General features: G+C 42.1%; 1 protein-coding gene across 1 annotated transcript in view; it reads left to right on the forward strand.

The window, feature by feature from the left end:
- DUSP22 (dual specificity phosphatase 22) overlaps nt 1-10888 on the forward strand; it is a 36742-nt gene extending 25854 nt beyond the window's left edge. Inside the window, exons 5-8 of the mRNA XM_009885268.1 lie at nt 5-29; nt 5415-5489; nt 6937-7108; nt 10034-10888. Of these exons, the coding sequence (XP_009883570.1) occupies nt 5-29; nt 5415-5489; nt 6937-7108; nt 10034-10219 (458 nt within the window). The 3' untranslated portion in view covers nt 10220-10888. The remainder of the gene's footprint in view (nt 1-4; nt 30-5414; nt 5490-6936; nt 7109-10033) is intronic.
- The last annotated feature ends 927 nt before the right edge of the window (nt 10889-11815 follow it).

Below are 11815 nucleotides of genomic sequence, written 5' to 3' on the forward strand. Positions count from 1 at the left end.
CCTGCTGCTGACTCACCCTCGCAGAACTTGTAAGTTTTCTTTAAAAATAAATTGCAAAACCCCAGAAATCCATCAGTACCATGATGCCTGTTTTACAATAAGCTGAAAGATCTGATTCTGATCTCTCACAAGTATTACACAGATGTGGTTTTTAATCCATTAGGAAAACACAGTAACACTTTATTCCAGCCACTTTGGTTCAGACTCTGTTTTTTGTGTGTAAGGGTTTGTAGGAGAGTCTATGTAAACACTCTTCATTTGTGGCATTAAACTTCAGGAATTCCTTAGTGAGTCTGGTCCTAATTTGGCCCTAATTTGGCCCCAGTTTATTCTAGCCATTGTTTTTTGTAAATCTTTTTGCTTGGCTGTTCTTTTTTGTTAGCATTATCTCCAGCCATTAACAAAAAGGAAACAGTTGAAGGAGGTATGAAGCCTGGTGCTTCAAGGGTTGAAATAAATTCCTCACAGTGGGCCTTCAAGATAAAGTCCCAGTGTGCAAACTACCCATGCAACTATCTCCTCTGGACTTCTTGAACCTGCCTCAGAAGGCCCTGCTGCTCTTAGCAGTAGGCTGGCATGGCGGGGAGTTTCTGCCCTGCGGTGACTCTTGCCTTGAGGATATATGTACTGAAACTGGGGTGTCCCAGCCTCGCTCTTTCTCATCTCTGCTAATGTTCATGAAATGCTAATTGACTTGCCTTTGGTTTTAATGTTTTGAACCATTAAGCGTAGCAAGCCTTGATTCCAAAGAGAAATCAAAACAGGTTTTGTAAGAGAACTTGGATGGTGACCAACTCTTTCTTCTCGAGCTCACTGTTTATGTTGGGGAGAGGGGAGGGGGGTTTCAGCCACATCCTGCTACCAAGTTTTGTAGAGAAACAAGTAGTTGAAAGAGGCCTGCTAGCTACGGAAGGAAATGTAGCACTGCTTTTCTCTCACATCACAGCAATATTCCGGGTCATGCTTTCGGGGTATATTTTTAGAGTATGTGTTTCTCGTACCCTAGAAAGATTCCAGCGTGGCACTTGATGTGTGGTGATTTGCCTTTTTCATTCTGTATTTCTGTCGTGATTTTAGGAGAACGGGGAAAAAAAGCCCTACCACCCCCCCCAACCCACAACAAACAACACCCCAAAACCCTAAATTTCAAGACAGGTCTGTAATGAGAAAGCAGACAGCTAATTGCCTTTGTCATGGGCAACTTTTGTGGCCTTAATACTTAAAATAAATAAAAATAAGTAAATGTAAAAAAAAAAAAATCCTTTTGGGAAGGAAAAATTAGAGGGAAACATTCACATGTTGTCATATTAATTGTTTGTTGGTATTCTGAGATCTGTAGCATTTCTGAAAACATTTTGCAAATTTGCTTCCTTTGTTAATAGAGGTCTGGACCAATTGGGAATGGAAATAAAGGAAGGAGTTTGGGATGAACATTAATCAATGTACAATTCAGCCCCTCCCTCCCCATTAAGTGTCAAGGAGTTATATTGAAAAACCACCTCCGTTGCTTGAGCTGTCTGGCACAGTACCAAAGCTCTTAAAGCGTCAATAAGAAGATACAATATTTGCATGAGTATTGTTTCTGTTATGCTGCAGGCATCTAAAATACTTGCTTTGGTATCAGGTGGTTGCCAGCAAACGTCATTACTTCTAATACTGATACATTTTATCACTTAAAATAAAACTTGATGAGTAACCGATTTTTCTTTTTTGCTTTATACAGTCTAGATCTTCAAGTAAACCCAAACCATGATGCTTGTTGGTAGCAATGTTGCTTGCTTTGCACATACAATCTTCTGAAAGCAAGAGGAAGCTGTCTTTGTTCAGTCTGTGAGGATTTGACACAATGCTATATAGAAGTGCAGGGGGATAGCTGGGGAACAGGAAAGGGAATTGGTCCTTCTTCAACATCTTTGTCTATCTACCCTCTTCTTCCAAAAGAGGGATTCTGGTGGTGTCAGGATTAAAAAAAAGCAGCATTCTGTATTGCAGGTCCTTGTGCTTTCTTAGCAATGGTTGACAGGCGCAACTGACCAGGTACACACTGCTGTCTTGTCTGTCTCTCCCAATAGCAAGATTGTTAGAAGCTTCGCTGCTACTTTGCAACTGCTGGCAGGTTAATATGGTCCAACTGTGAAAGCCTTTACCCACTGAATTTTGGGACTGTGAGCTCTTAATTCGCTTCTTCAGCTCAGTTTTTGTGAGGGGAAGCTTTGGTTTCTTGTGCGTGTAATGCACGTTTACTCCTAGTAAGCTTGTTTAGTGGAGCTGCCTTCCAGAGGAATGAATTGCCAGGGAAATACAGCAGGGATTCCCCTGTTAACATGTGGGTGTTCACTTAGGTGGCTCAAAAGCTTGCTTCTGCTCCCATGCTCTGCCCCTACCAAGCATAGGAATCGAGCAGTTGCTTTTGAGACTCGAGGTGCTTCCTCGCCGTTAAATGAGTGTTTTCCCTGGACTGTGAGAATTTTACCGTAGGCCATTGACTTCTCCAGAAATGTCATCTCATATAGAACCTGTTGCTAAAAAGGTAATGCTATAAAAATCAGATCTTCCTTTCCTGTCCTGTTCCAGCTAATTGTCTTAGGCAACGTGTTTCTAAGGAACTAACCTCCAATGGTCAGGCTGTTAATGGTGTTAATACAGAAGCTAGATAACCTACTAAGAAAAGAAATCTAGGGGGGTCTTTGTTGCATTTACAATGCCGAAAGAAAGAGACATCAAGATGGTTCTTCCTATCTGATTTGGAATGCTTTCTTTTTAGCCTTTATAATATTCATAGAAGTCTGACTAGCAATGAATGAGTATGTACATCTGGTATCATAACTCTGCCCTTGGCCTAATTTTGGATTATCCAGCTTGCTAATGCCTAAGTTTAGATAACTTTTACAACATGCTGGTAGGGGCAGTGTACTAGTGGTTCTTCCTGTGGTGTTTTCCCACTGTGAAGATGATGCAGTTCAGGACCCAGCTTTAAGCTAGGAGATGTAAAAGCCAGATAGCATGTAATAAATTGTCTTGAAGTAACTGTTCAGTCCAACAAATAGGCTGCAAATCAACACATTTGTCAAGTGCTTTCCTGTTACAGATGATAATCAACTGTTTTGTGGTTAATGTAAGACTTGCCATTCTTCTTTGTGTCTGGCCCTTGCTACACAGCTAACTGGTCCTCAATCTTAGTTTTCATGAGAGACCCTGATACCATAGGGGTGCAGAGGAGTAGTACATTTCTCCTTTTCTCTGACTCGGGGTGAGGAGGGGCTATAGTTCCATAGAGCAGCGCTAATTCTAGACTTGGCTATTTCTCTTCTCGTTTTCATGAATGCCTGTAAACATTTACACTTGACAGTGTTTCAGCAGACCGAGTGTCAGCAATAAGGAAGGTTGAATAAAACTGAGTGAATGGAGTTCACTGCTAGCTATATTTAGTACCTTGCAAAGGTGTTATGCTCATTTGCAGATATTTTTTAAACCAAAGCATTGAAGTGTTTAACCAAAACTTGTGCTAGAATTGAAGTGAATTCACTGGTGCTTGGAGCTGCACTGTTTTCTAGAGAAAGAGAGAAGATGGGTGTATGAGAAGATTGGGATGTTGTCAATCCAGCCCTAAACAAGTTTCCTTTGACTGAATCCATTAGTCTCAGAGAAGGACTCCTTCAGTGTGCAATAGGAACACCTCTTGCACACAGAGCCCAATGTCTTATTTGTCCTCTGGGCTCCTTTATGTGAAGCTGCTCTTGCCCCCCAGGCAGACCTGACCACCGTGATTTGTTAAAACTCAGCCAGTGAAAATGTTTTGGAGAGCCAGTCTGAGTAGAAGTGCATTTCTGACGCTTCTCCCTCTTCTTCACTCATGCCACATACGTGATCAGTTTCTTGAGAAACATAAAATCCTGAGCTGACATGCTGCCCTAGAGCTTGGGGCTGCATTGGGCCTTGGGATGTTCCAAATAAGTCAGCAAACTCTTCTCCAGTTGTATTCTCCATGTTGTGTCCAGCGATGCAAGAACTGCCTTGGAGAGGGAGTCCTGGGCTTTGGGATTCCTCTTTTTGGGTATTTCAGCTTAGACATCATTGCCTTTGCAAGTTCCATTGGCACTGCCACTCTGTTGCATCACTGTTGTCCTCCTCTGGGTCTGAGTGTTTATAGTATCAGCAGCTGCACTGTTAGGCAGGAAGGAAAGCTTCCTTTTATGTGGGTATTCCTGATTTTTGTGTGGCTGCTGGTGCTGGGCTGAGGTTTTTTTCTTTTACACTTGTGGTATAATATTCACCCTGAGAGGGGAAACATCTTGAATACAGGACGTTGTGTTTCATGGGTGTTGAGCGCAGTGTGCTTTCAGGTTTGTCTTTGCCAGTAAGCCTGGTGCTGACTGCCCCTTAAGAAGCTCTCTCCTCTGTCGGTGTTGCACACATTGCTACTGCTTGTGAGCTTTAATTGCGGGAGTGCTCAAAGGCCACAGTGAACTCCAGCTGCGTTGAACGGAGAGGTGCTGCTTGCACCTGCGATAAATTGCAGTCAGCCCCAAAGGCTTCACAGTCTGAAAGGCAGAGGCAGGATGAGCTGGGATGTAAAGAGCAATGCTGCAGACTTGCTGAGATGATCACAGCTGCCCAGTTACTTTCCTTCAGACTTGCCTCGCTTACAATGAAGAGGCGTGTGTAAAGGATAACGAGAGTACAAACCTTAAGGTTTGTAAACTAAGTCTTTATCTTCTCCACATTTTCTCCTACGCTGCTATAAAGAAGGTAGGCTGTAGGCAGGGGGTTAGCTGACACCCTGAATAAGGGCAGCCAGAAGGGGTCCTGCACTCTGAGGGGAGGACACTGGAAGGAGCTGAAGAAGCCAGAGCTTGAACTGAGACTTTTTTCATAGCAGGGTCAAAAAGGAAAGACTTCATGTTGCAAAGAAGAAAGTCATAACATTTAGTTGTGTCTTAGTACCTGTTTGAAGGAGGAGGTGAAGTCAAAGTTAAGCTTAAGTTTGGGTAGTGAGTAGTGGATGTCTCTTTGAGAGGCAGTATGCCTTGAGAACTGTTCACGTAGCTGTGCTGAGTTGCATCTGATGTCTGAGCATATGTAAGAACATGCAAGATCAAGTTACTAGTTTAAAGAGGAATAAAACACAAACTGAAATACAGACTTGACAGTCATCAGAGTAAAGCATTTGTTAATGTTTATCACATTGTAGTACCTAAGATACCAGTTTCTTCTTCAGGTAGAGTGGAGAATAACTATGTCAGTGAGTATTGTATTTCATTGGCAGACCCTAACTTTTACTTTGTATGACCTGTATTCAGTTCTAAATTCTAGAAACAGCAATAAATGAGCTTTCAGGTACATTTCTCTTTTTCGAAGTAGTGATTTTACTAAATAGAGCACTTTCTTTATTCCCTTTCTGCTTCTGTTTTCAGGGCAAGGCATTTCAGAGAGAGCATCAAATTTATCCATGAGTGCCGGCTTACAGGTGAAGGCTGCCTAGTTCACTGGTATGTATATCACTTGCCAAAAAACCCACAACTTCACGGGGGTTTCTCTACCTTGCTTGGATGTTTATCATTTTAATGATAAGTTAATGTTCATTTCCATTTTATAGCAAAATCTTCTTGGACTGAAATGTCCCCTTTATTTGACGAGCCCCAGAAGATTAAAGCCTCGTGCCAGGACTTTTGAGTCACTGGGGTGGGCAGCTGCCTGGAGATAAAAGGACCCTAAGAAATTCTTCTTAACTTTCTCTTCTTATCAAACCTTTTTGTAGGATTGATTTGACTAGAGATGTATTGACTATAGACATATTGTTTTTTTCCCATTATTTTAATCACTGTATTTCTAAAGGTGATTTCCATAATCCTAATAATTTGATTATTTTCTATAACAGCTATTTTGGTGACTTTAGAAATGTTAAAAAAAAATTCCTCTGAACAGAAATTGATATTTTTTTTTTTTCTTTGAACTGCTGAAGCATTCAAACGTTGTGTTTGTTAATAGCAAGTCTCTGATTGGAGAGATGCTTCTGGGGCTGTAGACAATAGAAGAGGAAATCCCGCCCTGGGTTTTTTCTTGCTCTGTGCTATCGGTTGTAGTCTTTGTGCTGTATGTCCAAATGGCATATCTGAGTCTATATCTGGAATCAGAGTCATCTTGTGATTTGAACATTGGACTTGTACACAGTCCCTGAGCCTAAATCCTCAGTTTGCTACTGACTCACGATAGGGCTGCATACAAGTCATTTGGTCAGTCTCCATGTATGTAAAACAGGAATAATTTGTCTGAATTCTGGTAGAGTTTTAAAAAACACATTTAAATTTGTGAAGCATTTCAAAAGCATAAAATATTCGAAATGCCAAGTGAAAGTCTGGCACAAATGTAACTCGAACACATTCTTTATACTCACAGTAGTAATGGTTGTGAGTGTTTTGTCCAGTGCTGCCAAACCAGTAAGAGTGAATGATTCTTACTTTATCCCAGTGTTTCACGTGGGGAAACCGGAGTCTTGAGAGTTGAAGTTGCACAGTGCATGGATAGCAGAAAGAGGAAAAGAGCTCAAGCACCCAGACATACGTACTTTAACTGTTCAGTTAAAGTTCATTAAAGCCTTTATTCACGGTGGAGAGGGAACAGTCTTATTTCACTGCTCTGATCTATGCAGGCAGAATAAAGTGGGTGACATTTCTAGCTTTTTAAAAACCAAATCTATCTTAGAAGGTGTGCACTGTCCCCAGGTTGTTGAATTCAGAGCTCACTTTCTCGATCTTGTCCCAGATTTGTTCTGATGTATTTGAAAAAGCAGCGCCACAACCTTTTAACTCAGTGTAATATTTCTTCCTGGTGGCAAGCAACGCAGCAGTCTGCTGTGATGTTGCGAAGTGATGATTTCAACTGTGATAGATGAAGTACAGCACTACCTCCATTAATTGCACCTCCTTTTTCATGCAGCCTTGCAGGTGTCTCCAGGAGTGTAACATTGGTGGTGGCCTACATCATGACCATCACAGACTTTGGTTGGGAAGATGCACTGTCTGTTGTCCGTGCAGCGAGATCCTGTGCCAATCCTAACATGGGCTTCCAGAGGCAGCTACAGGACTTTGAAAAACACGATGTTGATCAGGTAAATGCACTATAGACAAATGAGCTGCAAAACACAACCCCAAGTCTCAGATCACTGGCTACTTCTCATTATTTTGAGGCCTGGGTGGTTTATCTGACTCCGTGTTTTTTCCATTGAGGGAGTGACTTTTTTGTCAAGCCCGCTCCACATGGGAAGTGCGAATAGAACTGAAGGAATTGGGGAATGCCAGATGGGAGAAGAGACAAAGCCCAACATCTAAACACACCTTCTGCCTGGCTGTGCTCTCCATCTAGTGATTGCTTAATGTGTGCTAAGACACAATACAAGACTGACACCTTTAGAGGGGTAAAAAATGAAGACTGAGTTGCTGAGAATGCAGAAGAAAGACCAACCTATAAGTGCCAGTTGCATAAAAATAGTGGGTTTCCCCCCAACACATTCATTTGGAATAGTGAGCAGGGAAGAAATCGTAATCAGAAATGTTTGCTATCCAGGAGTTAAACTAGGTTCTCATTATGACTTAAGTGTCGTGTTCCTCCCTCCCCCCCCCCCCCCCCCCCCCCCCCCCCTTCTGTGGCTGAGACTTAATAAATTTTCTGATGTGTAGAACAGTCTCAAATCTGACCCTTTTTTTCTTCTTAGCCTTTGAGGCTTTGTAGGACTAAGAGAATTGAGGGAACAGTAAGACTGCAAAGTGGTTTTCATAAAACAAAAATTAGTTTCTTACCCTTAAAGAACCGTCCCACACAAAAGACCCATTCCCCGTGGGTGATAGGTGACTTCCACTTATGTTAGCAACCTACTCTGGCCGTCCCCACTGTTTTCCATTGCTCAGCATGTTGCTGTTCTCTGAGCTTTTGTGCCTATTGTGCTTATTAAAAACCAATAACAACAACAGAAGCAAATCAACATCGGAAAGTAAAATATGTGAGGCAAAGGATGTTGTGTTTGGTTTTTTGGTTTTTTTTTTTCTTTTTATTCCATCCCTGTCATTCTGCTGTAGAAAGCTCAGAGTTTAGAAATTACCATTTGTTTTGCATGATGCAGTTTGCAACTGTAAATATTTGCGTTTTTTTAATATTTAACTGAATGTTTCCTGGATCGTTTGGAGCTGGTGTAAATGGTAGAGTAACTGATTTTTAAGAGACAAAAGTCAGAGGGGGACTTTCCAGACTTGTCTCCTTCCTCCCTTACAGTCATTTCTACTCTAATTGGTCTGGGCTAACAGCAATGACAATTAAGGCTATATGCAAATAGCCTGATAAAGACAGTAACGTCTCTCTTTTTTCATCCACCATGGACGGCATATTCTGCCTTTTTTCACTGAGGGGGAGGCAGTAGGTTGCAAAAAGAAATATCCACCTGTAGTCACTGGCTGCGCTGTAGTTTCCTACTGTCTCTTAACAGCAACCACATCCTTAGCAGGTGTCTGTTTACACACCTGATTTCAGTGGAATAATGCCATCTGCCAAGGGCGTGAACTTTTTTCTGATTTCAGCAGCATTGGGTGTTTTGCTGTACCGCTACAGGGTGGTATCCTGTGGGGTTTCTGGAATGGGGTCCTTTTGATCTTGGTCTTACAGTAAGGGGTCACTAAGATCATAACATGGTTTGTACCAATTCCAAACTTCCACATGGTAGCCTGAGGCTTCAGGTTTGACTCGAGACCTTATGATGTTTTAGGAATGGGAGGGAGGAACTGTGTTGAGGTCTTGTGTCTCAGTGTCCTAGTAAATGATCTTACGGATAAAGCTGTCCGTTAGCCCCAAACCAGGCAAAGCTAAGAAAGTTAAGGCTTGAAAAGTGATCACAGGAATATTATCCCCACTGGGACAGAACAGCTGGGGTCTGTGTCTGCTTGCTCCTTCTGCAGAGAAGAGCAACAAGATAGTCAGGAATGATTAAGTGGACTCAGATTCTTCAACTGGCAAAGAAATGACAGAGAAGGATATGATAAAAGTCTATAAAGTTGAGTGGAATAAAGAAAAAGAGCAGGTGTGATTTCTGCTCTTCCCTGTAATGTGAGAGGGAGCTATCAATTGGAAGGTCCCAGACAAGGAAAAGGAGGGGTTTTAAAGCAATATGTACTCACGGAGCTTGTTGGCATCCAGATATTTCACAGTAAAAATTTGTGGATTCAGAAAGTGATCTCATGGCAGAAAAATTAATTTGTCGCTATCAAACACAAAGATACTGCCTCAGCCTTTGGAAGCTGAGCTTGAAAATTGCTGGAAGATGAGGAAATAAGCAGGGGAAAGGTCCCAGCATTATTGCCCTGCCATTGCCTGATTCTTTCTTCAGCATTTGCATCTGGCTACTCTCATACCAAGACACAGAGCTGGATTGGCCTTCAGCTGGACCTGGTACATCTGCTACCATGTACCATATTCAGTGATTTGTATCAGTAACATATAGGATCCTATTCTATAGCTTTTAAAGCTCCTGGTCTTTTTCTTCCTGGAAGATACCTTTCCTGATTATTTACAGTACATTTTTTACTACTGGTGTTTGTGGGCTCAGGATGAAAAACCCTTATGAGTGGTTCACTTTCTGATCTGCAGCCTTCTTACGGCCTGTTGTGACTTGGGCAGGTTGGCTGATTGCGTTAGCTTCCGTGCTTATTCATCTCATTGTATATGTAACAGGAGGAGGGTGCTTTTAAGTCCAGGACATCCTTGCCTGGTGGGTGTTCCTTACTCTGTATTACTCCAGTCAGCCAAGCTGTTAAGCCAGTGTGTCATTTTAGGGGATATAAGGGATCTCTGTGACTTCAAATGTGTGTTCCTGTGCCTATCTATTCTGGGCTGCTATTGAAGGTCATGCTTTTCTTTGGAGCGCTTTTCTTTAAACTACTTGTGTTCTTAAAGGCTCTTGAAATTCTGTAGAATGGGAGGGAGTATTACTTCTGCATCAGTCTCATGTTATTGTTTCATCATATTTTATATGTATGTTCAATTTCTGCAGTTCAGGCAGTGGCTGAAAGAAGAATACGGGGAAAACTCTTCTCAGGATCTGCAAGAAGCCAAAAATCTTCTGAGCAAATATAAAGAGCAGGCAGAGTTGCAGCAGAATGCTGGAGGAAGACAGTGGAATAACAACTTCTCATCTGTGCCGTCTCTCTCATACAGCAATTACACAACAGAGACCTAATTGTAGGAGGTTGATTTTTTCTTCTTTCTACCTTTGAAAAACATCTTGCCATAATTTCCATCCCATCTTCAAGACTCAGCAGTAATCATGCAAACAGTTGATTTGTAGAAAGCTTCTTGATGAAAATACTACATTGTGTGTGTGTGTGTATGAGTGTGTTTCACACAGTTTTATAATTTGGGCAGGATCAAGCTCTCTGGACATGATCCAGTTCCTGTGGCTGAGCCAGTTTGTCAGCCAGCCGCAGCTCTTATCCCCTTATGCCCACATTGCCTGGCATTTGCTGTGAGGTTAGCTCAACTCCTTTCATTGTAAGCTAGCAAAGGGCTCCGAGAGATGAAGTCTGGTGATTCAAGCTGTGGCAGTTTGACATCTCTGCACTATTAATGTGGCAAAAATGTTATTGCACCTGAAGAAGGGAACTCAAGTGTGTGTCTCTGCTGCTCCTGTTCACAGTCCAGTGGCAAGTAATACTGTGGGGGTGGGCTTGAACTTGAATGCTAGGCTGCAAACTGGAGCAGGCGAGATACGGGTACACACGTACCTTTCTACCAACAGTAGCATCTAGGAGAGAAGTGGGACAGACAGCTCTGAGTAATAACATCTTCAACTGCCACAGTTGTACTTGCTTCAGTGCACGTGAGACAGAGCTGTCGGTAGAACTGCCGCAGACCAAGAGCACCGAGACTGTTACCACAGCTCAGCTGATGTGCAGTGATTTAAGTCGTGGTCCCCTGATTGTGCATCTGGTCTCCCAACATGAGCTTCTCTGGAGAATAGTTTAATCAGGTCTCCAGTGTTGCTGAACTTCATTCCCCGTGGAACACGTGCCTCTTCAACACACGCCCCTGCGCACATGATAACGTGTCTCCAAAGAGTGGGCTCGGTGTGAGTGTGAGCACCTGTTTCTTCGTGCTGTGGTTTGCTCTTTGACTTCAGCTACCTCAAAAATGCTGTTCTTGTCATTGTGGTTGTAAATGCAACCTTGAAAATTGCCTTGTGTAATCTTAATCTGACACTGAGTGAAGTACGTGGGGGTATGTGTGCACGAGAGTGTGTGCGCATGTATATTTCACAAATGTCTGTATCTGAGACTTTTTATTGTTTTAAAGTTGCCCATGTTTCTCACTGGTTCAAAAATTGAGTTGTTTGAATTCAACTTTCTGCCATTTTAAAACCACTATATGTTTTGCGGTGATCAGATTTGTAGGAATGCATTTGTAAAATATATTTTAAACTAGGGTAAAACTAGGGGCCATACTCTGCTCTTGGTAACAATATGTGTTTCTGGAATGGAGCCATTGCCTCACTCACGTGTATTCTAAGAGTGTAGCTTCAAATATGTCACCAGGGATGCTGGGCAGTGTATTGATTTCTGATCAGGTAATGGGGGGTGGCATTGATGCCAAGATCATGGTTTCTTATCTTTGACTCAGAGGATGAAAGGCTGATTTTTCTTGAAGATTCCAGAAAATAAAAAATACCTCCCAAACAGCCAGAATGTTTTAAAAAGAGAAACAAAAAAAACCAACCCATCATTTGTTTAAATGTGGTGTGTATATCGTGCTAAAAGCTGAGCACTGAGTGAGAAGCAGT

The sequence above is a fragment of the Charadrius vociferus genome, unplaced genomic scaffold (genome assembly GCF_000708025.1).
Source record: "Charadrius vociferus isolate BGI_N301 unplaced genomic scaffold, ASM70802v2 scaffold565, whole genome shotgun sequence".
Lineage (NCBI taxonomy): Eukaryota > Metazoa > Chordata > Aves > Charadriiformes > Charadriidae > Charadrius > Charadrius vociferus.